Below are 24,987 nucleotides of genomic sequence, written 5' to 3' on the forward strand. Positions count from 1 at the left end.
TTTTTTTGCTCCCGATTCAATTCCAATCATTCCCGATAATTCTTCCCGATCATATACATTTTGGCAATGCATTAAGAAAAAAATGAATAAAACTCGGACGAATTTATACATTCAACATACAGTACATAAGTACTGTATTTGTTTATTATGACAATAAATCCTCAAGAGCATTTACATTATTAACATTCTTTCTGTGAGATGGGTCCACGGATAGAAAGACTTGTAATTCTTAAAGGATAAATCTGACTTTGTATATTGTGACTAAATTAGTGCTGCAACGATTAATCGATTAACTCGAGTAATCGATTAAAATTTTTTTTTCGAATTTTGCTGCTTCGAATATTCGTTTAATTAAAGTGGCGTTGTAATGGTTTATTTTGAATTGATTCGGGTGGACACACTGCCCTCTGGTCTGCCTCATTTCACATGGGTGAATTCAGCTGTTAAGACCAACATAAGCTAAGTTTTTGTTTGCGCTATTGTTTTTTTAATGAATTCGTAATTTAGTTTATAAACTGTTTTTTGTGGGAATATGTGTCTAAACCATTTGTTAAGAGAATGGGGGAAAAAAGTTAGCATTTTATAGCATTTAAGCTAGCGGACTTTTGCTATGTAAGTTAGCCAAATGTTCTTTTGTAGTACACAGATCCTCATTTATTTTTACACTGTTTGAGGCTGAGCTCAGGTATTTTAATTTTTCATGTTCCTTATCCGATTACTCGATTATTCGAACTGACTAGTTCATCGATTAATCGACTACTAAAATACTCGATAGCTGCGGCCCTAGACTAAATTTTGCCATCTAGTGTATTTGTTGAGCTTTCAGTAAATGATACTGTAGCCATTTAACAGTTCTGCCCAAATGCTTGATGGGAAGTGCAACCATGACTGTGTGTAGTGGTACCAATTGACAAATCTTCTCTGCGTTGGGAAATAACATAGGGTGTTAAGAAAAAGATCAATTACTACCTTTCTTCCCCACATTGCTTCCCACGATATTTCTAATCATAGGGAGAGGGATTGTAAGGCTTTAGCCAATTAAAAAAAGGCTCCAAAGGCTGCCAAAATTCACTCTACTCATTTTACGCTGCCTTTTAGCTCTATATGTAGGTAAAACGGCGCAATTACAGATTGAACGCGACAATGCGTGAGTGGGTCGTGCAGTGCATGCGTTAAATAATTTAACGTGATAAATTTCAAAAAATAATAATTACCGCTGTTAACGGGATAAATTTGATAACCCTACCTTAAGCCTAAACTAAAGACTCTGGATGAGTGTAACATATTATGTCTGTAACGTTAAATACAATTAGAAAACGATTTAATTAAAAAAATATATATATACAGTATATATTAAAAAAAAGGCATGTCCAATATTTTTTTTGCCGATTCCGATACTTTGAAAATGACGTGATCGGACCCAATAGATCGGGACGCCGATCGATCGGGACATCTCTAGTTGTAACCCACTTTTTGAGTCCATCAGATCTCTTGAGTGGTAGATCGGGGAAGAGTTGACTTGTCTTTGTTGATTTACTGCTGTCTTCTCTGCTATAATAATAACCAACACGGCCCCATGTTCAATACAAAACCCTCCTACCACAACAAAACAAGTAGGAACTAATATTCACATAGGAACTGAAGTTATACAACATAAAATATATACTATAAATGAATACTACATCACATTTGTAAAATATAAACACATAATAAAATAAATAATAGCCCATTTAAATAAATTAAATTGAAATGAGCTAAAACACCTGTAATTAAATAATAAGAATAATACACAGATCCTGCTTACACAATTTTAAATTTATGAATTTCTGTGTGGCGCTTTAACTTGAGAAAATCCACCAATAAAGCTTTTGAAAACCGTTTATAAGAAGAAAAAAAAGATTCATTGAGGCATTTCATTTGTAAAATACATGTTCAAATCTTTGTAATTGGGATTGCTTTTCTCTTAAGCACAGGAGTTCTTTTTTCTTCTTTCTTTCAGATAGAAAGCTGACCAATACGCGGGGTCTGAAAGGCAAATTGTTGTTGGATTATTATCTTGAAATACCCGCTACTTTTTGAGCAGAATTCTAGCTTTGTATAGGCTAATGCTCCTATTGTTGAAAGCACAAAAGTGTGTAATAAACAACTAGCACATTTATATTTTGCATTTTGCTTTCTTACTGTACCGAAAATGAACCGAATCGTGACCTCAAAACCGAGGTACATACCGAAGCGAGATTTTTGTGTCCCGTGACACCCCTATTTGACGCTGATAAAATCTTTGAAAAATCAGTTTGCGCTAGTTATGACTTCATTTGAATATCAATGCATTGATTTTAACGGGAAAGTTGCCCCTACAAACATGGCCGACCTGAAGCTATGAAGCTATTTTTGTCATTGCATGTGGTGTCAGTAATCGATTTTTTCCCCATTTTTTTCCCGTTTCCAAATGCTGTTACCCAGCGATTTTTCATGTTTGAAGTGTCACCTTTTAACCGCAAGTTTGCGTTTTGGAGAAGACTGCCAATGTTTTATAGCAGGCTAAAGTAGGTTGTCTTTTTTCCCCCCAAGGTGTTTATAATAGATGTGGTTCCATATTTTGTATGTCTGAACTTTAATTCTCCGGCATGTTGATGACCAATAAACATCTGTGAAAGGAACTGAAGTCTTATTTGCCATAAGCACGCATGCACAAATGCATGAATGCGCGCGATAAGACGCAGCTGTGAAAATTACCGCCCTCATTTTTATTTACCGTGCGATAAATGGACTCATTGCATATCGCGACAGGCTTAGCAACTTCAATAAAACATGTCGTTCGTTAGTTAGATGTACTTAAGATCTGCCAGCTTATAATCGTCTCCTGTCTTCTTCCAAAATTACAACTGTGTGACGGCGCTTTAGGTGTTCATTCACGGCCAACGTGCAGCCAAGTTTGGCATTGAAGAGACAGGACACAAATGTGTACTCTCCTTTGTTTCATTGAAATAAGTCAATGTTTTGGCCACTCTGATCAGTTCACACTAATTCAGACACATATTCCTAAAAAAAGCAGCTCAGTATACCTATAAACTAAATTACGAATGCATTAAAAACATTAGCTTAAACATAAACTTAGCTTATGTTGATCTTAACAGGGAGCAGCTGGATTCAGCCACGTGAAACGAGGCAGACTAGAGGGCAGTGTATCCACCCAAATCAATAAAACTAAATTCACTTTCAAAACAAACCATTACAATGCCACTTTAAACGAATACCCGAAGCAGCGCAATTTAATACGATTTTTCTTCTTCTAATCAAATACTCGAGTTAATCGATTAATCGCTGGAGCACAAAAAAGAACAAATTGCAATTTGCAATGAAATATCGTAACAACTTATACAACTTGCAGCAACTGGATGTTATTTTGGTATTACCTGAATGACGTCACAGACAGTTCATTATTTTTGTTATCACAGCGTGACGCATTTCCACCAAATTTAAATCAAAACTGAGCTTTGTTTTGCCCCATTCAGAACATCACACAACGAACGCGGGAATTTCCTTGAAAATGATAAGTTAATCAACCGTTTAGTTTTATAACAGTCATGAGTCTAAATATCAAGCTAGCAGGTCTTTTAATAGCACTTTTATGCTAGTCGAAACAAGTTAAAAACGCTGACTCATGTTTGGCCAACTTGGCGATACACACGAGGGAGGGGGAAGAAAAAAAAAAACCTCGACAACGTTTGTTGCATTTTTCTTGACAAACAATTTAAATAAAACTTCAGAATGTTTTGGGAGATGTTAGAGAAAATAAAAAAAACACTAAACAAAAACTCGAGTGTTTTTTAGGCGAGGGCAGCGTCGGAAAATGAACGCGAATACGTTTTAAAAGTTATCGTCACTAAAGTGCGTTGACATAAATGTAGTTGGTTTAGAATAATCGGTAAAAAATGTAGAAACAGCACTGACCTAGTGTGTCAGCTTGTTTGCGGTTGCATTTGTTTGTTTTCAGTCGAGACGAAAGTGCTCATCCGGAACCACAGTCAGCAAAAGCAGAAGCAAGCGAGTAAGCAGCAGCAGCAAAGCCAATTGCGCATGCGCGGAGAACATACAATAATTTGTGCAACAAGACATATTTGCAAACTGGACGAGTCAACTCGAGTTATTAAAACAGTTAATTCCTCTAACTGCGCATGAACTCATTGTGAGTTAGTATAGATCCTTGTATTAATATTGTAGTAATGTGTGTTAGGTAATGACCACTTTTGAATTCCTTTTTGACAGCAATAGGCTTCAAATGCAGTTCAAATGAATGCTTTGAAATGGATTGGACGTCTGTCCCCGTCAATGGCAGACAATGAGTTCATGAGTATCAATAAGGCAGCCTATTATGAATTAGAAAATCCAATTTATGAAGAAATTGCTATTATAGCTTTGCTGTGATGCTTTTATATTGGGTCACTTCCTGTTTATTTTGAGGCATTTAGTCACTTCCTGTACATATTTGGTCACTTCCTGTTGAATTTTAGGCATTGCAGGGTCACTTCCCGTAGAGATCAGGACAATTCCTTTTGATTTTAGGGCATATCAGGGTCACTTCCTGTATTCAGGTCCCTTCCTGTACATACTGGGTCACTTCATGTTGATTTTGGAGTGTTCCAGGGTCACTTCTTGTAGATATGATGTCACTTCCTGTTGATTTTGAGGCATTCCAGGGTCACCTTCCGTAGAGATCAGGACAATTCCTGTTGACTTTAAGGGATATGAGGGTCACTTCCTGTTGATTTTGAGCAATTCCATGGTCCCTTCCTCTTCATATTAGGTCATTTCCTGTTAATTTTGTGGCATTCCAGGGTTACTTCCTGTTGATTTCAAAGCATTCCAGGGTCACTTCCTGTAATCAGGTCCCTTCCTGTACATATTGGGTCACTTCCTGTTGATTTTACGTCACTTCCTGTTGATTTTGAGGCATTCCAGGGTCATTTCCTGTAGAGATCAGGGCAATTCCTGTTGATTTTAGAGCATATTAGGATCACTTCCTCTACATATTGGGTCACTTCCTGTTGATTTTGAGCAATTCCAGGGTCACTTCCTCTCCGTATTAGCCCACTTCCTGTAAATTTCGAGGCATTTCAGGGTGACTTCCCGTCATCAGGTCACCTCCTGTTGATTTTGGGGCATTCCAGGGTCACTTCCTGTAGATATGATGTCCCTTTCTGTTGATTTTGAAGCATTCCAGGGTCACTTTCTGTAGAGAACAGGACAATTCCTGTTGATTTTGAGCAATTCCAGGGTCACTTCCTCTCCATGTCAAGTCACTTCCTGTTAATTTTGTGCCATTCCAGGTCCACTTCCGGTCATCACGTCCCTTCCTGTGCCTACTGGGTCACATCCTGTTGATTTTAGGGCATTACGGGGTCCCTTCCTGTGCATACTGGGTCACTTCCTGTTGATTTTGGGGCATATCTGGGTCACTTCCTGTTGATTTTGAGCAATTCCAGGGTCACTTCCTCTCCATATTAGGTCAATTGCTGGGGGATTTGGGGATATTTCAGGGCACTTTCTGTTGATTTTGAGACCTTCTTGGTTCAGTACCTGTAGATATCAGGTCACTTCATGCTGATTTGGGGGAATTCCAGGGTCACTTCCTGTCTCCAGGGTCACTTCCTGTCACCAGATCCCTTCCAGTACATATTGGATCACCTCCTGCTGATTTTTGGGTGTTCCAGGGTCACTTCCTGTTGATTTTGAGGCATTCCAGGGTCACTTGTTGATTTTGAGTCATTTCAAGGTCACTTCCAGGAGATATCAGGACACTTCCTGTTGATTTTGAGGCATTTTGGTTTGACTTCCTGGTAACTTTGAATCATTCCAGGGTCACTCTCTGCTGATTTTGAGCAGTGGCGCAACCAGAGGTTGAACAGGGGTGGCCACGGCCCTACACTAAATTTGTTGGCCACCCCACTGCCCACCCCTCTTTAGTTGAAATGTTCACTTTATGCTTAATATATACATAACACAATAAAACAATTGTTGTGGAACTCAAAATGTTGACTGGACTGCTGTGGACTATGCACATTAAATCATTAGTAACATTAAATTAGGGCTGAAGCTATCAATTATTTTAGTAGTCGATTAATCAATGAACTAGTTAGTTTGAATAATCGAGTAATCAGATAAGGAACATAGAAAGTACCTGAGCTGAGCCTCAAACGGTATAAAAAAATGAATGAGGATCTAAGTCTGCTAGCTTCAATGCTATAAAATGCTAACTTGTTTTTTTTAGTGCTATCAACAAATGGTTCAAACAGATTCCCACAAAAATAGCTAAATATACCTATTACCTAAATTATAAATGGATTAAAAAAGCATTAGCTCAAATAGAAACTTAGCTTATGTTGGTCTTAACAGGGAGCAACGGGATTATGAGTTGTCATATTCATGTTGCCACTGTAGGGTAATGTATCAACCCAAATCAATAAAACTAAATGCAAACACTTTACTCACGAATACTCGAAGCAGCAAAATTTTATTCGAATCATTTTTCGAATGACTCGAGTTAATCGATTAATTGTTGCAGCAGTACATTAAATATAACAATACACCAAAGTATATGAGTAGGCGTGTCCTTAAGGCTTTCTAAAAGTTTTCTTCTAGCGTTTTTACTGCAACAACGTAATAAAAACCTGAAATTATGGCTTTTAGTTTTTGGTGTGCCACCCCAAGATTTTTAGTGGCATTATCTGGCCACCCCTATGAATAATTACTGGAGGCGCCACTGATTTTGAGACATTCCTGGGTCAGTTCCTGTCGATATCAGGTCACTTCATGTTGATTTGGGGGAATTCAGGGTCACTTCCCGTTGATTTTGGGGTATTTCAGGGTCACTTCCTGTTCTTATTGGGTCACTTCCTGTTCATACTGAGTCACTTGGGTTATGCGTGAACAGAAGTGTTTGTGCTATTGAATTGAATGGGAAAAATTGCCCATTAGAAATAAATTGGTATGTTTTTGGCAAACTTTGGCTGAACCGTACGTTTTTATCAAAAACTATTGAACCTTTGCGCCCTTAGCGTTCCTGAATTTTTGGATGTATGAATCTGATATAGTAGTGTTTAAAATTTCTTTTCTTCTAAAAAAGCCACGTTTTTGGGCGAACGATCATTTTTGGGGATGAATCGCAACCAATCTCACACAAGTAAGCGGTAAATAAGAAACCACTGCTCAGCCCTAATTTCCAAATGTACTGTATTTCATTTCATCGTCATACAAAATAAACATGTATTTGTTTAAAATTCCACCCCCGTCGTCGATTTTTACGGAATGACGAGTTTGCGTACAAATGTTTGCACACCTTGACACATCCCCACCAGTGAGAAACAAACAGCTGTAAAAATGTCAGCACTAAAGTCCTCTGAGAAGTCGCCAAAATCGACGTCGGCGATACTGGGTGAAAATCTCCGGAGCAGCAGGAGGGCGTTGAGGCACGCTTTTTTGACAAACGTTAGCGGATTCTCTCGTAGAACAGGAGATAGGCTTGGCTACTCTGCACTCGGCCCTCGGTGACGGGCTGCACGCTGGTGTCGCTGATGTGGAACCACGACCCGCGGGGAGCCTCTCCTGAAGGGACTGATAGGTTCGGCGGGGTCAAATTTTGCGCTCGCCCGCTACGTTCGGCTGCCGGTTCTTACCGTCGGGTCCCTTGAATTTGGAGCAGTGGGGTCGTACTTTGACGAACGCCGTGTAGTGACCCGACCGCATGGTTCCGCTGTGCTCCACGATGCCGTACAGGCCGTACAGAATTCTGGTTTCGCCTTCCGCCACGTTCTGCAAAGAGAAGAAATGTGCTATTGGTACAAATGATGAGGAAACCATTTCTGGAAAGTATAAACAGCTGGGATTGGGATGTCCTGATCTGATACTCAGTATAAAAAAAATATTTAAAACCCTGAAAAATTACGACCCCCCCCCCCCCCCCCCCCAAAAAAAAAAATCACAAAAAAACATGAAAAGAAAGTTAAAAAAATAACCCAAAACTCCTAAAAACACCCAAAAAGGTACAAACAACAAAAAAACACCCTTAGAAATAAAATGCTGAAAACCTTGAAAATTTACAAAAATGAATTGCAAACCCCCCCCCCCTGAAAAATCACAAAAAAGCAAAAACAAAAACACCCACAAAAAAAGGTAAAAACTGGAAAAAAGGCAAACACCATTAAGAATAAAAGAAAATCACTGAAAACCTTGAAAGATTACAAAAATGAAAATACAAAAACAACAAAAGCCAAAACAGCAAAAACACAGAAAAACATGAAAAATCACAAAAACCATGAAAAGAAAGTTAAAAAAAATAACCCAAAACTCCTAAAAACACCCAAAAAGGTACAAACAGCAAAAAAACACCATGAGAAATAAAATGCTGAAAACCTTGAAAATTTACAAAAATGAATTGCAAAAAAAAAAAACCCTGAAAAATCACAAAAAAGCAAAAAATGAAAAAAAACCCACTAAAAAAAGGTAAAAACAGGAAAAAAGGCAAATGCCATTAAGAATAAAAGAAAATCATTGAAAACCTTGAAATATTACAAAAATGAAAAGAAAAGCCAAAAACAGCAAAAACACAGAAAAACATGAAAAATCACAAAAACAATTAAAAAATGCAAAAAAAACAAAAAAACAAAAAAATCACAAAAACCATGAAAAGACAGTTCAAAAAAATAACCCAAAACTCCTAAAAACACCCAAAGAGGTACAAACACCAAAAAAACACCATGAGAAATAAAATGCTGAAAACCTTGAAAATTTACAAAAATGAAATGCAAAAAACCCTGAAAAATCACAAAAAAAGCAAAAAATGAAAACCAAAAACACAAACAAAGGTAAAAACAGGAAAAAAGGCAAACACCATTAAGAATAAAAGAAAATCACTGAAAACCTTGAAAGATTACAAAAATGAAAAGAAAAGCCAAAAACAGCAAAAACACAGAAAAACATGAAAAATCACAAAAACAAAAAAATGCAACAAAAAAAATCACAAAAAACATGAAAAGTACAAAAAAACAAAAATCCTAAAAACACACAAAAAAGGTAAAAACAGCACAAAAAAAAGGCAAAAAAACCCCCACAAGAAATAAATTGCTGAAAACCTTGAAAATTTACAAAAATGAAATGCAAAAAAACCCTGAAAAATCACACAAAAAAGCAAAAAATGAAAACCAAAAACACAAACAAAGGTAAAAACAGGAAAAAAGGCAAACACCATTAAGAATAAAAGAAATCGCTGAAAACCTTAACCTGTGTAACTTTTGTAGGGTTAAAAAAATCGCCTCATACTGCCAGTAGAGATACTGTATTGGCCCGAATATAAGACTTGTGTTTTTTTGCATGGAAATAAGAATGAAAAAGGGGGTCATCTTATATTCGCGGTCTAGACATTATACCCATTCACGACGCTAGATGGCGCCAGATATCATTGAAGCGATGTTCTGTCATGACAGATCTCAGCTACTCTTTTTAGTTTAACCGGTTTGCATTATTTTATTGCAATGTTTTTCCTTATTCAGATTTGTTTCAAGAGTACAGTTACAGTTAGACCTCACTTTTGTGGTTAGTGCAGTTATTGCAATTTTGTTGTTTTATCACAATAGATTGGCTTCTGGATTTTGAAATGTGAATAAACCATTCATTTACGAATGTGATTGCACTTTCGTTTACATATTTAAATGTACAGATATTAAGATTTGAATGAGGCAAAATAACATGCTTTTTCTCTCAAATATATTGTTATAATCATTTGTTTCGGATGTACTGCAATTATTTTCTGTATAAAAATTAATTTGGTGTTCAAATTAATTAAATGCTTTCTTATATTCGGGCCAATACGGTACTTAACAAGCCCAAATCAGCACGATTGGAAAACCACCCAAAAAAAGATCAAGAGGGAGAAACTTGAAATGACCTCCGTATGTAAAAGCATTCCTGTTTTGAGGGTTTTCTAATTGTTGCAGCTGAAGTACACCTGTTGTTAATTCAATGAACACCAATACAGTTGAAATTGAGCTCAATTGATCTCAGCTGCTTAACCAACCAGAAAATTATCAGTTTTAATTCATGCCAGGCCCAATAAAAAAGGTGTTCCTTTAATTTTTGTGAGCAGTGTATTAAATACGACATGCCAAAATTACTCCATAATGGTCAAAACTGTCCACTTGTTGCACCTGCCAAATTATATTTTATGCCACTGGGGAGTTTTTTGTCATTTCCCTGCTTCGGAGAGCGTAAACAGACCAGGAGGCGTGACAGCTAGCCGACATGCTAACCCGAACCGAGTGACGTCTCATAGCCTTGTTTTAGATTTTCAAAGCGAAAAATCACACAAAACTAGCCCGGATCATATCACACGGCGGCAGGTTGTCGATTGTCTTTGCCGATTGGCAACCCGCCCGACGGTGAGCAAGTTACAGCTCGTCGTTGCCCTGCTGCGGGCAGAGGGCTCGTTTGCTGGGAAGCAGCTGGACAATGACCGCCGGACAAACCGGCCGACGGAGGAGCGCGTAGCTGCCACATAGTCAACACGAATATGGCGTAAATTATTGCTTAAAAACACGGCAAAGACGTAAACAGTGAGAGAGCGGCGTGCAGTTGTTGTGTGCAGCTAAGACAGGATGTGTCTGAGGAGAACTTTTCTCCATGTTTTTCCATGATGAAACGTATGTAAATATTCCTTTATTTAAAGTTTGTACTGTTTACTTTGTAATCGCTGTATACGCGGCTATTTTTACGCAAAGTTGCAATTTCTAATGGGGTGGAAAATTTGACAAAACACTGGGCACACGAAGAGGGCAATAAGCCGAGTATAGCGCTCTCCCAGCTGGGGAATGTGCGACAAGTGGCCAGTCGTTGGCCGAGTGGCATTCTCAGTGGACAAGGAGCATGTCAGCCACAAAATGCAAGCCACCTCCATGTTAAAACGTTTGCCACGATCCCAGTATTTGGCATAATACAAAACTCGTATGTCAAATTGTCCCACAGTTGTCGCACACTGGTTTTGGCCGATCTCAGGGTGAATGGGAACTTTCCGAAACCCAAAAAGGCTCACACGCCTCTCCCTGGTGCAGCTACAAAAGCCTGCAGCCGTTTGGCTGGCGTGATGCGAAAAATAAACGAATTAATCCGCGAAATCAGCTGAATCCGCAGTCCTTCTGCATGCTATGAAGCAATACTGTATTGTGAGATGCTGACCCAGATGACGTCACATTCGCATTCGTCCTAAACCCGAGACCGGAGCCGGAAGTCACTCATTTTCATGGCGCGGAATTCAAATAGTTAATATAGAAAACAGTCGCTTCTACACACATCCAAGTGGTCCATTTCATTCAGGAGCATAAAACACCGCCACTGACAACACTAGATGTTCATTCGTTCAACGTGACGCCATTGACGATACGTGATGGTATCGGCGCCATTCCTGTTCTAAATAGGACTTACCTTACTCTTGAGCGCGCAAAACGGTGCCAGATCCAGAAACAGAGGGAAGGGTACATGTCGGTTGACCTTGGAGATACCATAACCGTTCTGGAACAAAAAAAATTTTTTAAATGGGATTGGTCAGTTAACTCCCTTCACGACATGGACGGCGATAGATGTCCCGTCTGTTTGTTTATTTGGACTGGAGGTCTAGCAGTGAGCAATCGAGTTTCGGTAAGACGTCAGATTCCTTTCAACTGTGTGAGCTGGCTATAAAGGACCAGGGATGCCAACTAGGGTTGTTCCGATCATGTTTTTTTGCTCCCGATCCGATCCCGATCGTTTTAGTTTGAGTATCTGCCGATCCCGATATTTCCCGATCCGATTGCTTTTTTTTTTTTTTTTTGCTTCCGATTCAATTCCAATCATTCCCGATAATTTTTCCCGATCATATACATTTTAGCAATGCATTAAGAAAAAAATGAATAAAACTCGGACGAATATATACATTCAACATACAGTACATAAGTAATGTATTTGTTTATTATGACGATAAATCCTCAAGATGGCATTTACATTATTAACATTCTTTCTGTGAGAGGGATCCACGGATAGAAAGATTTGTAATTCTTAAAGGATAAAGGTGACTTTGTATATTGTGACTAAATATTGCCATCTAGTGTATTTGTTGAGCTTTCAGTAAATGATACTGTAGCCATTTAACTGTTCTGCCCAAATGCATGATGGGAAGTGCAACCATGACTTTGCGTAGTGGTACTAATTGATATATCTTCTCTGCGTTGGGAAATAACATAGGGTGTTAAGAAAAAGATCAATTACTACCTTTCTTCCCCACATTGCTTCCCACGATATTCCTAATAGTAGGGAGAGGGATTGTAAGGCTTTAGCCAATTAAAAAAGGCTCCAAAGGCTGCCAAAATTCACTCTACTCATTTTACGCTGCCTTTTAGCTCTACGTATAGGTAAAATGGCGCCATTACAAATTGAACGCGACAATGCGTGAGTGGGTTGTGCAGCACATGCGTTAATTGCGTTAAATATTTTAACGTGATAAATTAAAAAAAAAAAAAAAAAGAATTACTGCCGATAACGGGATAAATTTGATAACCCTACTTTAAGCCTAAAGACATATGTAACATATTATGTCTGTAACATTAAATACAATTAGAAAACAATTTAATTAAAATATATAAAAACAAAGGCATGTACGATATTTTTTTGCTGATTCAGATCCTTTGAAAATGACGTGATCGGACCCGATCGATCGGCATCTCTAATGCCAACATTAAACAAACACAATCAAATAAATAATAATTGAAGGTATCATTCAATTTGGTTATTTTAGTATTACAAGTAGTCCCCGGGTTACGACGTACCCGACTTAAGCGCTTTCGACTTTACAACGCTGGAATCTCGTCCGCCATTTTTTCTCCAGTGTTTTTTTGTTGTCACACAAACAGTACCTAATTGCATAGGCGGAGTTTGACTTTTGGGGCAGGGGGGCACAACATGTTGATGACCCCAAAACGCAGTGTCAGCAATAAAATTAACTTACAAGAATATTTATAATAATAAGTTGACAATGAGGGTTCCCATCATTCTGTATCAGAATTCTGTATCAGGCTGCTTAGGCTTAGGCATTACTTTTCGCCAAGATTGTCATCCGTGGAATATGGTACGCCCGCCGGTGTCATGCCAATGTAGTTACCCCAGTCAAAAATTGTATCCCCTGGTGTGACGGCTCCTGGCCGTTTAATGGTTAATTTTCTGAGATTCTTTCAGACAGCTGATCGACGCAGGACGGACCAACGACGTCACCACCGCTGATTGGCCACGGTAAAAGGCGCCAAGCTTCTTAAACCTGCCGCTGTCAACGCTCTAGGAGGTCGCATTTGACAGCATTCTGCCGCGGTCCTCCTCGCCAGCTCTTTGCTCGCCATTCACGCTCGTTTGCATTTGATCGCTAGTCTGGTACACTCCCGCTTTTTCGGTGAGGTTCAACCCGTTTTCTCCCGTTTTGTATAGAGTAGGAAGTTAGGTTAGAAGCTGTCTTTTCTTTGTTCCTTTTACATGATCAGGGTTTAGTTAGCGGGTGGGGTTTAAGTGTAGTTCCTTTTGTTTGTTGTTTTGGCCTGGGCTTACCCTGAAGTCACGCTTCGTCGGCATTCTGTACATATTCATTGCGAGTTTGATTGTTGTGTAAATAAATTTGTGTCCACTCGTACATTTGTGTGGCTTGTTTTATGTTACGCCCTTCGCGAGCCGTCTTTGGCACGTAACACCTGGGCGGAGCCATATGGAGGTAGATTTTTGTCACATCGCCGCTCGGGTTCAAATTGGAAGGCCAGACCCGACGACATGTTGATGTAGCTAAAGAGTGACACTGTGGAAGTACGGCAGCGCTGCCCAGTGACGTTACCGCCCAGAGCGCTCAACAACAATGGCAACCTACTAGTTACACTAGTTTTTCAAATTTAATGAAAACGAAAACATTAAGAACCACTACTACTACTACTATACTATACTAACTAGGGCTGCAGCTATCGAATATTTTAGTAATCGAGTAATCGACTGAAAATTCTATCGATTAATCGAGTAATCGGATAAAACAAATATATTTTTAGGTGAAGAGCAATTATACATATACATGAGAAAACAAGACATTTCATCTAATCTTGAACCATTTTCAGTCAATCAATGTCTTTATTTTCAATGTATATTGTTGAAAACAGCCAACAATTGCATAAAAAAAAGACTAATTCACTGTTTTCACTCAAAAAACTTTTAGATCTTATTAAAAAAAAAAATATATATATATCTTACCTAAAAATGCCGTTACGCTTGATAACACACATCACTTAAAAGTTAGGATTTTTTTCCCCACGTGTTTCAATTGAATTTCTCTTTGTGTCAGGCCATTTTTAAGTTCTAGTTAAGTTTTAAGTTAGTCTAAACTGTAAGTCCTGATAGGATTTTGAGTTTTTGCAGTGTTCAAAATAAATGTATGGTACAGGCTGTATTGGAGCACATTAGGGACCAGTGCTACTTGGTGTTTTATCCAGCAATGACTACTGAGCTAAAATTGATAGTTAGCATGATTAAGTTTTTATTTTACACCCTCATCAATCCACAATGCTATGTTATGTTAAAGCCTGTATGTAAGACACGTTAGCCACGCATCGACAGTGGTCATAATTAATTGAAACCTAGCCCTCCGCAGGGCTAACGTTACGTGAGCTAGTAGCCACAGTAACGTTAATCTTATTTATTAGCGCTTAGCGCTCTTTATTAGCGCTTAGCGCTGTACTGCTTTAAGATGGCGGCTGTTTACAAACGCTGCCCAGACGCGGCCGAGTCTGTCAATTCGCATCTAGTTCAACATACATGTGATCTCTATGTGACGCTACCTGTTACCAATGTAGCATTGTGCGGGCTAGTATTCAGCAACGTCGGCGTCGTTTGTGGCGGCTGTCGGCTGCGGTAAGTCCCCCCCCCCCCCCCCTTCTTCCTCTCCGCACGTGACAGCGCGTTGTCCCGCATTAAAAGTAGTCCTAGCAAAACGTGATGCTTAGAGCTGTCAAAATAAACGATTACTCGAGGTGAATAAAATTACTCGGATCAGTTTTTAAACTCGAGTTACTCGAGTACTCGTTTCAGCTCTAATACTAACATTCGTCTTTTAAGCAATACAATTCCTTCTGCCCTTGGTTCTAGAAGTGGGAACCTCTTGGTACCTCAAGATACGATACGATTTGCGATACAAAGCTCACGATAACGACGATCTGATGATCTGGCGATACAACGATTATTGATACATTGGTCAGGAAATCATTCTAGGATATTCTACAAACAACTAATAAACAGAAAAACAAGCTTCTGCTGTGAATTGAAATGAGTTTATCACTTGTAGACGTCCAATCCATTTGAAGTGGGAGGGATGGCAGCTGCCACCCTCCCACTTCAAACGGATTGAACGTCTATGGCCGGTAGTGGCAGCCAATGCCAAGCAATGAGATAATTTTGGGCTATTTAAGGTCATTTTCCTTATGATTTTCAGTTACTTCCTGTTGATTTTGGGGTATTTTATGGGTCGTCTCCTGTTTATTTTGAGTTACAGAACAGGAAGTGACCTGGGAATCACCCAAAAGAATAGGCAGTGACTCAAACTCAACAGAAAATGAACAGCAAGTGACCGTTTAATGCCCTGAAAATCGGACAGAATGACTGAATCTGGTATCGAATGAACGAACGTTCCCAGTCTAAATGGATTGGGCGTCAAGCACCATCAATGCAGCCCTAGAGTTGACTGAGACACTATTATGGTTGAAGATTTTGGTAGCAACTTGTTGGTTAATTTTTTTTTGGAATACAAAGCATCACGATATATCACCATTTTGATATTTTGTCACACCCTTACTTGGTTCCCTTTAAGGCTGGGTGTATTAACTCACATTTATGAACACAGTGCATTAACTTATTGGTCCGCTTGGACGATTGTTGTTCTTTTTTTGTTTTTCCCCCGACTACCTGCTGAAACCTCTTCAGGTGAAGAGTAAGCACCGGAGGCGGCGAGGAGATCAGCATTTGCTTGGAGGCCTCTGTGTAGACGTTCTTTTTGGCACCTAAAAAGCAAAATATATTAGTGTCAAAGCAGCCCACATGGTAGATTGCCATTATGTTGGCCGACCCATAGAACTAAACTGTTGGCCAAAAGTATTGGCACCCCTGCAATTATGTCAGATACAGTGGGGCAAATAAGTATTTAGTCAACCACCAATTGTGCAAGTTCTCCTACTTGAAAAGATTAGAGAGGCCTGTAATTGCCAACATGGGTAAACCTCAACCATGAGAGACAGAATGTGGGGGGAAAAAAAACAGAAAATCATTTGCAAATCACGGTGGAAAATAAGTATTTGGTCACCTACAAACAAGCAAGATTTCTGGCTGTCAAAAGAGGTCTAATTTCTTCTAACAAGGTCTAACGAGGCTCCACTCGTTACCTGTATTAATGGCACCTGTTTTAACTCATTACCGGTATAAAAGACACCTGTCCAAAACTTCAGTCAGTCACACTCCATACTCCACTATGGCCAAGACCAAAGAGCTGTCGAAGGACACCAGAGACAAAATTGTAGACCTGCACCAGGCTGGGAAGACTGAATCTGATATAAGTAAAACGTTTGGTGTGAAGAAATCAACTGTGGGAGCAATTATTAGAAAATGGAAGACATACAAGACCACTGATAACCTCTCTCGATCTGGGGCTCCATGCAAGATCTCACCCAGTGGCGTCAAAATGACAACAAGAACGGTGAGCAAAAGTCCCAGAACCACACGGGGGGACCTAGTGAATGACCTATAGAGAGCTGGAACCACAGTAACAAAGGTGACTATCAGTAACACAATGCGCCGCCAGGGACTCAAATCCTGCACTGCCAGACGTGTCCCCCTGCTGAAGCCAGTACACGTCCAGGCCCGTCTGCAGTTCGCTGGAGAGCATTTGGATGATCCAGAAGAGGACAGGGGGAATGTGTTTTTTTTTCCAATTATTTCTGTGATAAAGTCAGTCAGGAAGCTGGGCGGGAGAGAGGAGGAGAGTTCGGAAGTATGGTAGAGCTGGGTGTCATCGGTGTAACAGTGAAAGTTGATGTTGAATTTCTGGAAAATATCGCCAATGGGAAGGAAGTAGATAAACAGTAGGGGCCTGAGGACAGAGCCCTGAGGGACTCCGGAGGTAATGGGGGCCCTTTCACAACTCATTGCACACTGTCTGGCACTGGGTGGCTTGACAGCCTGTCATGGATGTTCCAACAGGACATCGGCCCAAAACATACCTCAAATAGCACCAAGAAATAGTTGGAGAACAGTGCCCAGTGTCAGAAAAAAGAATGAGGTATACAAAGAAAAGAACACAGTGCCTATAGTCAAACTTGGTGGCGGTCCAACAATGTTTTGGGGTAGTTTTGTTGCCCCTGGCACTGGGTGCCTTGAAAGTGTGCAAGGAGTCATGAAATATTGAAACTATCAAAACGTTTTGGGCCGGAATGTAGGGTCAGAAAACTGGGTCTGCGTCAGAAGTCATGGGTCTTCCAATAGGACAATGACCCAAAAAATACCTCCAATAGCACCCAGAAATGATTGGAGACAAAGCACTGGTGAATTCCGAGGTGTCCATCGAAGAGTCTGGATCTAAATCATATCGAACACTATGGAGAGATCTCAAAATTGCTGCAAGAAGGCATCCTTCAAATCTGAGACCTGGAACAGTTCTTAAAAGAAGAGTGGTCCAAAATTCCATCTGAGCAGTGCACAAAACTTGTTGATGGTTATAGGAAGCGATTGCTTTCTGTCATTTCTTCTAAAGAATGCGAAACCAAATATTGAGTTGAGGGTGCCAACAATTTTATCCAGCCCTTTTGCATTGTTTTAAAATTGTGTACTTTTTTTGCTTTTCTCTTCAGCTTTTTTGTTCTTTTCCAATGCACATCCAAGAAATAATCACATTCATACTGAAAACATTTGTAATTGCATTCATTTCTGTGAGAAGTGGTGTATTTTCTGGAAAAATTCTAGGAATGCCAATCATTTCGTCAATGACTGTAGATTTCCATTTTATGACTACTGTCAATGCGTGGCTAACGTGTCTTTCATACAGGCTTTATTTAATCTGTAAAACACAGCACTGTAGAGTGATGACGGTGTAAAATAAAAACATAATAAAGCTCGCTGTCAATTTTAGCTCAGTAGTCATTGATGGATAAAACACTAAGTAGTTCTTGTGTCTAATGTGCTGTGCTCCAATACATTTATTTTGAAGACTGCAAAAACTGAAAATCCTATCAGGACTTACTTACAATTTAGACCAACTTAAAACTTAAAAATAGTGTGACACAAATGGAAATTCAGTTGAAACGCATGGGAAAAACACCTAACTTAAGTGATGTGTGTTATCAAGCGCAATTACATTTTTAGGTAGGAAATAAGATTTTACCCCCCAAAAAATTCTTAGGTTTTATGGGTTTAGCCCTAAATTTGATTTTTGAGAAAAACGAAGTACAGTCCCTGACAAAAGTCTTGTCGCTTATCCAGTTTGTAGAAACAATTGCTAATAACCTGACTTTTAATCATTCAATTAGTTTCAGAAATGGCTTATATAAAAGCTAAGGCCCTCCCAAATTTTGTTGAATGTACAAAAATATATAAGATTTATCATTTAATGAAGACATAAAGGTCAAATTTTGGCAAGACAAAAGTTTTGTCGCCTACAGAAAGTAGTGTGAAAATTGAACAAAAATGTACTTCAAATACAAAAATATGTTACGTAACGTAAGTGAATTAAGTAGTGGTGCTGTGAGATCCAAATGTAATATTTTGTATGACTTCCATGGATTCGTACAATTTATTGACGAAGTCATCAGGAAAGCAGTCTTTCATACCTCCCAGAGTTCATCAATATTCTTGGGTTTCGTCTTCCATGCTTCCTCTTTCGTCCTACCAATGATGTTCATGTCTGGTGATTGGGCTGGCCAGTCCTGGAGGATCTTGATCTTTTTCCACTGCAGCAGAGCTCCACGAGACCTGGTCACCTGAAGTCCCTGTGTCAACCAGAACAGTCTGTCGAACTCTGTCTAGAAATGGCCTCCATGGTCGAATCAGTGCCCAGAAACCAGCATTAAACAAAAGACAATTAAAAACCGTGTGGCATTTGCCATGGCCCGCAGCCTGTCAAAAGGATGGATGCTTGAAAAGTGGATTTTTCAGATCAGTCTTCCATTGAATTACGCCACAGACGTGGCAAATATTGCAGGAGACCTACGGGAGCCCGCATGGATCCGAGATTCACTCAGAAAACAGTGAAGTTTGGTGGTGGCAAAATCATGGTCTGGGGTTACATCCAGTATGAGGGTGTGCGAGAGATGTGCAGAGTAGAAGGCAACATAAATAGTCTGAAATATCAACAAATCTTAGCTGCCTCATACATTCCTAACCATAAAAGGGACAAATTCTGCTGCAGGATGGGGCTCCATCGAATACTTCAATCTCTACCTCAAAGTTCCTCAAGGCAAAGATCAAGAGCTTCCTGGACTGGCCAGCCCAGTCACCAGACATGAACATCATTGAGCATGTCTGGGGTAGGATAAAAGAGGAAGCATGGAAGACGAAACCCAAGAATGTGGATGAACTCTGGGAGGCATGCAAGACTGCTTTCTTTGATGTTCCTGATGACTTCATCAATAAATTGTATGAATCCTTGCCGAAGCCCATGGAAGTCATACAAAATATTACATTTGGATCTCACAGCACCACTACTTAATTCGCTTATGTTATGTACATATTTTGTTCAATTTTCACACTACTTTCTGTAGGCGACAAAACTTTTGTCTTGCCAAAATTTGACCTTTATGTCTTCATTAAACGATAAATCTTTTTTCATATTTTTGTACATTCAACATCATTTGGGAGGGTCTTAGCTTTCATGAGCCATTTCTGAAATCAATTGAATCATTAAAAGTCAGGTTATTAGCAATTGTTTCTACAAAATGGATAAGCGACAAGACTTTTGTCAGGAACTGTAGACATGTTTGGGAGCCAAGCGTGACGGAAAATGACAGCATACCTGAAGTTTTGTTCTTGCCGGCCTGCCGTTGAGTGCAGTACACACAAAGCAGGCTGTTATTCTCACTGAGAATCTCTTCCTCGGTGAAGTGGAAGAGGCACGACTCCACCGAGCACTCCTGCTTGTCTGGGGAAGGTCTCCGAGCCAAAGTCTGGAAAGCCAGCTCCGGGTCCCTGTTGACCACCATGTACTCCTTGCTTTGGTCCTCCAACACCTCGTTTTCGCTCTCCGTGTCCGAGCAGTCGATGAAGGCGTCGTTCAAGCTGATTTTGCCAAACCGGTCCAACAGAGCGAATTCATCGTCCTCGTCGTCCACAAATCCGGACAACGAATCGCCGCCCGAGTCGCCTTTGGTTTCTGAGGTACTCCGGCTCCGGCAGGTTTGCGCCAAATCTCGTGAATCGATCTCGTTAGCGGCTTCTGGTATCAAAACCGCCGGCTGACTGTTAAAGCTAACTCGGGTTTCCAGTTTGTGCTGCCGCTTTTGATGCTGCGGAGAGAGAGGAAAATGTTTTGGGTTTTGGACCCTTTTCAAGGATTAAACAGCAGTGTGAAAATGTTTGGACACCCCAGACAATTGGCCTTTCGCGAACTCCGCCTCTTAAACGGCTATCGACCGATCGTACGTCTTTAAGACCGTCGCGAAGGAGTGAGTTCTGTCAAGTTTTCGGATGCTCCAATGCCCAATTGATTGATTTAGTAGTTTCGCGATCGCCAACTTTCATAAAACTTAACGGAAGACAAAAAGGCTCAACAAATTTCGGACATCCAATATGGTAAAAGGTCTTTTTAAAAAAAAATTATGGGGTGTCATTTGGACATAGCAGAGTGGAAACCAACAGAGAACATTTTGTCCTAAGGTTAGCCCTTCCTTAGCTCTGCTAGCGTTATAGCGAACCTGACTTTGGATACCTGATGAGAAATCTGTCTTTTTACAAATAAACTTTTAGAAATGATTCAATTTCGTGGATATGTAGCTTTAACAGAGTGGACACATTACGATCAACCATACTGAGCGTACTTAACAGTGCATATACATTGGGGCAAATAAGTATTTAGTCAACCACCAATTGTGCAAGTCCTCCTACTTGAAAAGATTGGAGAGGCCTGTAATTGTCAACATGGGTAAACCTCAACCATGAGAGACAGAATGTGGGGGAAAAAACTGAAAATCACATTGTTTGATTTTTTAAAGAATTTTTTTCCAAATTAGAGTGGAAAATAAGTATTTGGTCACCGACAAACAAGCAAGATTTCTGGCTGTCAAAGAGGTCTAACTTCTTCTAACGAGGTCTAAAGAGGCTCCACTCGTTACCTGTATTAATGGCACCTGTTTTAACTCATCGGTATAAAAGACGCCTGTCCACAATCTCAGTCAGTCACACTCCAAACTCCACTATGGCCAAGACCAAAGAGCTGTCAAAGGACACCAGAGACAAAATTGTAGACCTTCATCAGGCTGGGAAGACTGAATCTGCAATAGGTAAAACGCTTGGTGTAAAGAAATCAACTGTGGGAGGAATTTTTAGAAAATGGAAAACATACAAGACCATTGATAATCTCCCTCGATCTTGGGCTCCATGCAAGATCTCACCCCGTGGCGTCAAAACGATAAGAACGGTGAGCTAAAATCCCAGAGCCACACGGGAGGACCTAGTGAATGACCTACAGAGAGCTGGGACCACAGTAACAAAGGCTACTATCAGTAACACAATGCGCCGCCAGGGACTCAAATCCTGCACTGCCAGACGTGTCTTCCTGCTGAAGAAAGTACAATTCCAGGCCCGTCTGCGATTCGCTAGAGAGCATTTGGATGATCCAGAAGAGGACTGGGAGAATGTGTTATGGTCAGATGAAACCAAAATAGAACGTTTTGGTAAAAACACAGGTTCTCGTGTTTGGAGGAGAAAGAATACTGAATTCCATCCGAAGAACACCATACCCACAGTGAAGCACGGGGGTGGAAACATCATGCTTTAGGGCTGTTTTTCTGCAAAGGGACCAGGACGGCTGATCTGTGTAAAGGAAAGAATGAATGGGAGAGATTTTGAGTGAAAATCTCCTTCCATCAGCAAGGGCATTGAAGAGGAGACGTGGCTGGGTCTTTCAGCATGACAATGATCTCAAACACACAGCCAGGGCAACAAAGGAGTGGCTTCTAAAGAAGCATTTCAAGGTCCTGGAGTGGCCTAGCCAGTCTCCAGATCTCAACCCCATACTCAATCTGCGGAGGGAGTTGAAAGTCCGTGTTGCCCAACGACAGCCCCAAACACACTGCTCTAGAGATCTGTATGGAGGAATGGGCCAAAATACCAGCAACAGTGTGTGAAAAGCTTGTGAAGAGTTACAGAAAACGTTTGGCCTCCGTTATTGCCAAAAAAGGGTACATAAGTACTGAGATGAACTTTTGGTATTGACCAAATACTTATTTTCCACCTTGATTTGCAAATAAATTCTTTAAAACCCATGTTGACAATTACAGGCCTTTTTTAATATTCTCAAGTGGGAGAACTTGCACAATTAGTGGTTGACTAAATACTTATTTGCCCCACTGTATATCACCATTTCGATATTTTGTCACACCCCTACACGTAAAGCTGTCAGATAGAAGATAGGGATACACACATACACATACAGTAGAGGTCCCTCTTAGCCATTTGGATGCCAGTAATGCTAGGCAATAGCCAATGGCAGAGCAGCTATAAGTATGTTATGTTCAGTGTGTGACCGAGCTTGTCGGAATAGCAACCGTCACTAAGCGGGAGGCGGATCTTTAACGAAAAATCAATTTCCTTTGTTTTTTATGTTTCGATCAGCAACTTCATTCTGATACGTCAAAAAAAAAAAACTGGACAGTCATATTTCGGAAGTTTATTGGACTAACAAAAGATTAGTCACGACTTTGGACGTCTAGCAAAAATGTTATCGTTAGCTTAGCAGCAGCCGCTCACACTCATCTCTGGTTCTAATTGTGTCGAGACCTCTGTCAATTCCTTTTTATATGGGGCCATTTCGGGTTCTCTTCCTGTTCACATTGGGTTCGGACACATGGCCCTTGAAAATGTCACCATCTCCCCCCAAAAAGCAGACGGTCTTATTAGAGGTATCAAACGAAAAAGAGTCCGCGTTGCGTCACAATTCTGGTCGTTTTGGTGTAAAAATGAAGTTGGTGGATTAAACAATTTTGGCTGGGAAGAAACACCATTTAAAAAAAAAAAACAAAAAAAAAACATGCAAAGCTCCATCAATTACCGTATTGGCCAGAATATAAGATGGCCCTGATTGTAAGACGACCCCCTCTTTTTCAAGACTCAAGTTTGAAAAAAGACTTTTTGAACACCAAATTAATTTTTATACAGAAAATAATTACAGTACATCCGAAACAAATGATTATAACAATATATTTGAGAAAAAAGCATGTTATTTTGCCTCATTCAAATCTTAATATCTGAACATTTAAATATGTAAACTAAAGTGCAATCACATTCGGAAATGGATGGCTTCTGGTTTTTCAAATGTAAATAAACCAATCCATTGTGATAAAACAACAAAATTGCAACCATCAAAGTAAAGTCTAACTGTAACTGTAGTCTTGAAACAAATCTGAATGACGAAAATCATTGCAATAAAATAATGCAAACTGGTTAAACTAAAAAGAGTAGCTGAGATCTGTCATGACAGAACATTGCTTGTTACAATATCTGGCGCCATCTAGCGTCGTGAAAAGAGTAGCTGAGATCTGTCATGACAGAACATCGCTTGTTACAATATCTGGCGCCATCTAGCGTCGTGAATGGGCAGAGTAGCTGAGATCTATCATGACAGAACATCACTTCAATGATATCTGGCGCCATGTAGTGTCGTGAATGGGTATAATGTCTAGACAGCGTATAAGACGATCCCCTCTTTTTCAGTCTTATTTCAAATGCAAAAAACACCATCTTATATTAGGGCCAATACGGTAGTCGTCTAACACAGTCAATGGCAACCAATTGGTTAACATAGACACTATCCAAGTGGAAAATTCCGTTAGTCCGTAGCAGAGCCTTATAAAGAGAGTCGTGACTCTTCGATGTTGCGGCAGGTGGTCACGCACAAGCAGCACTGTAGTGGTTTTCAATGGAACTGACAGCGACATTTATGGGAAAATGGATAAAATTGCGTATCTAAGTACTAGTTTGATTATATCACTGCATTATAACATATATTTAAATGCTAGTTTTACATTTGGAGGGGTAAGGTGACAACTGAAAACTATGTAAAGTGTTACACAGAAGGGAACTTTTCCATGTAGTCAAAGTTTCATGTTTGTATTAGCATTAGCACGAGAAATCGACTTTTACATTGAAATGAGCCCCCCCCCCCCCCCCCCCCAAAAAGAATACTGTTTTTCCAGAGAATGTCTAAATTTTCTTGATTCACCTACCCGTGGTAATATATTAAAAATAACACCATGTATAACATATTGTTCCCAAGTTCTAAATGGCACGTCCTTGTTTGTTTCGTCGCATTGACATTAAGCCTGAACGATATATCGTTTAAACATCGCCATCGCGATGTGCGCATGCGCGATAGTCCCATCGCAAGGACGTGCGATAGTTGTTTTTTTTTTTCCCCAATTCACAAACCTTTGATCTGCTTCATTCGCTCGCACAGCCTCTCTCACCCCCTTTCCCAGCTCTCAGTCACTGCGGCACTTGCTTATTAAAGTTAAGGATGGCTTTGATCTGGTCAAAGAAGCCGGGCAGCAATCTGTCAACCATCGTTTAACTTGTTAAACAGTTTCTGCAAAGAAGCGCGGGCTGGAATCAATGTGTGTGTCTGTGGGGGGAGAATGTGTAGACGTTCGAGACATATAAAATAAACGCCAGAAGTGATTATGAGGAGTTTGCAATTTC

At 39.9% G+C, this 24,987-nt stretch overlaps 2 protein-coding genes across 4 annotated transcripts in view; both read right to left on the minus strand.

The window, feature by feature from the left end:
• The window catches only part of LOC130917236 (transcription regulator protein BACH1-like), a 37,456-nt gene extending 33,376 nt beyond the window's left edge, over positions 1 to 4,080 (minus strand). For both annotated transcript variants that reach the window (XM_057838438.1, XM_057838437.1), the window contains exon 1: positions 3,955 to 4,080. The gene's annotated coding sequence lies outside the window, so the exon portion shown is untranslated. The remainder of the gene's footprint in view (positions 1 to 3,954) is intronic.
• A 2,191-nt stretch (positions 4,081 to 6,271) lies between these two features.
• Positions 6,272 to 24,987, minus strand: part of usp16 (ubiquitin specific peptidase 16) — a 42,444-nt gene continuing 23,728 nt past the window's right edge. The window contains exons 15-19 of one of the 2 annotated variants that reach the window (XM_057838434.1): positions 20,090 to 20,579; positions 16,000 to 16,094; positions 11,473 to 11,559; positions 7,677 to 7,812; positions 6,272 to 7,614 (exon numbers count right to left, since the gene is read on the minus strand). In XM_057838434.1, the coding sequence (XP_057694417.1) occupies positions 7,490 to 7,614; positions 7,677 to 7,812; positions 11,473 to 11,559; positions 16,000 to 16,094; positions 20,090 to 20,579 (933 nt within the window). In that variant the 3' untranslated portion in view covers positions 6,272 to 7,489. The remainder of the gene's footprint in view (positions 7,615 to 7,676; positions 7,813 to 11,472; positions 11,560 to 15,999; positions 16,095 to 20,089; positions 20,580 to 24,987) is intronic. The other variant, XM_057838436.1, reaches the window with a different exon arrangement.

The sequence above is a fragment of the Corythoichthys intestinalis genome, chromosome 6 (genome assembly GCF_030265065.1).
Source record: "Corythoichthys intestinalis isolate RoL2023-P3 chromosome 6, ASM3026506v1, whole genome shotgun sequence".
Classification (NCBI taxonomy): Eukaryota; Metazoa; Chordata; class Actinopteri; order Syngnathiformes; family Syngnathidae; genus Corythoichthys; species Corythoichthys intestinalis.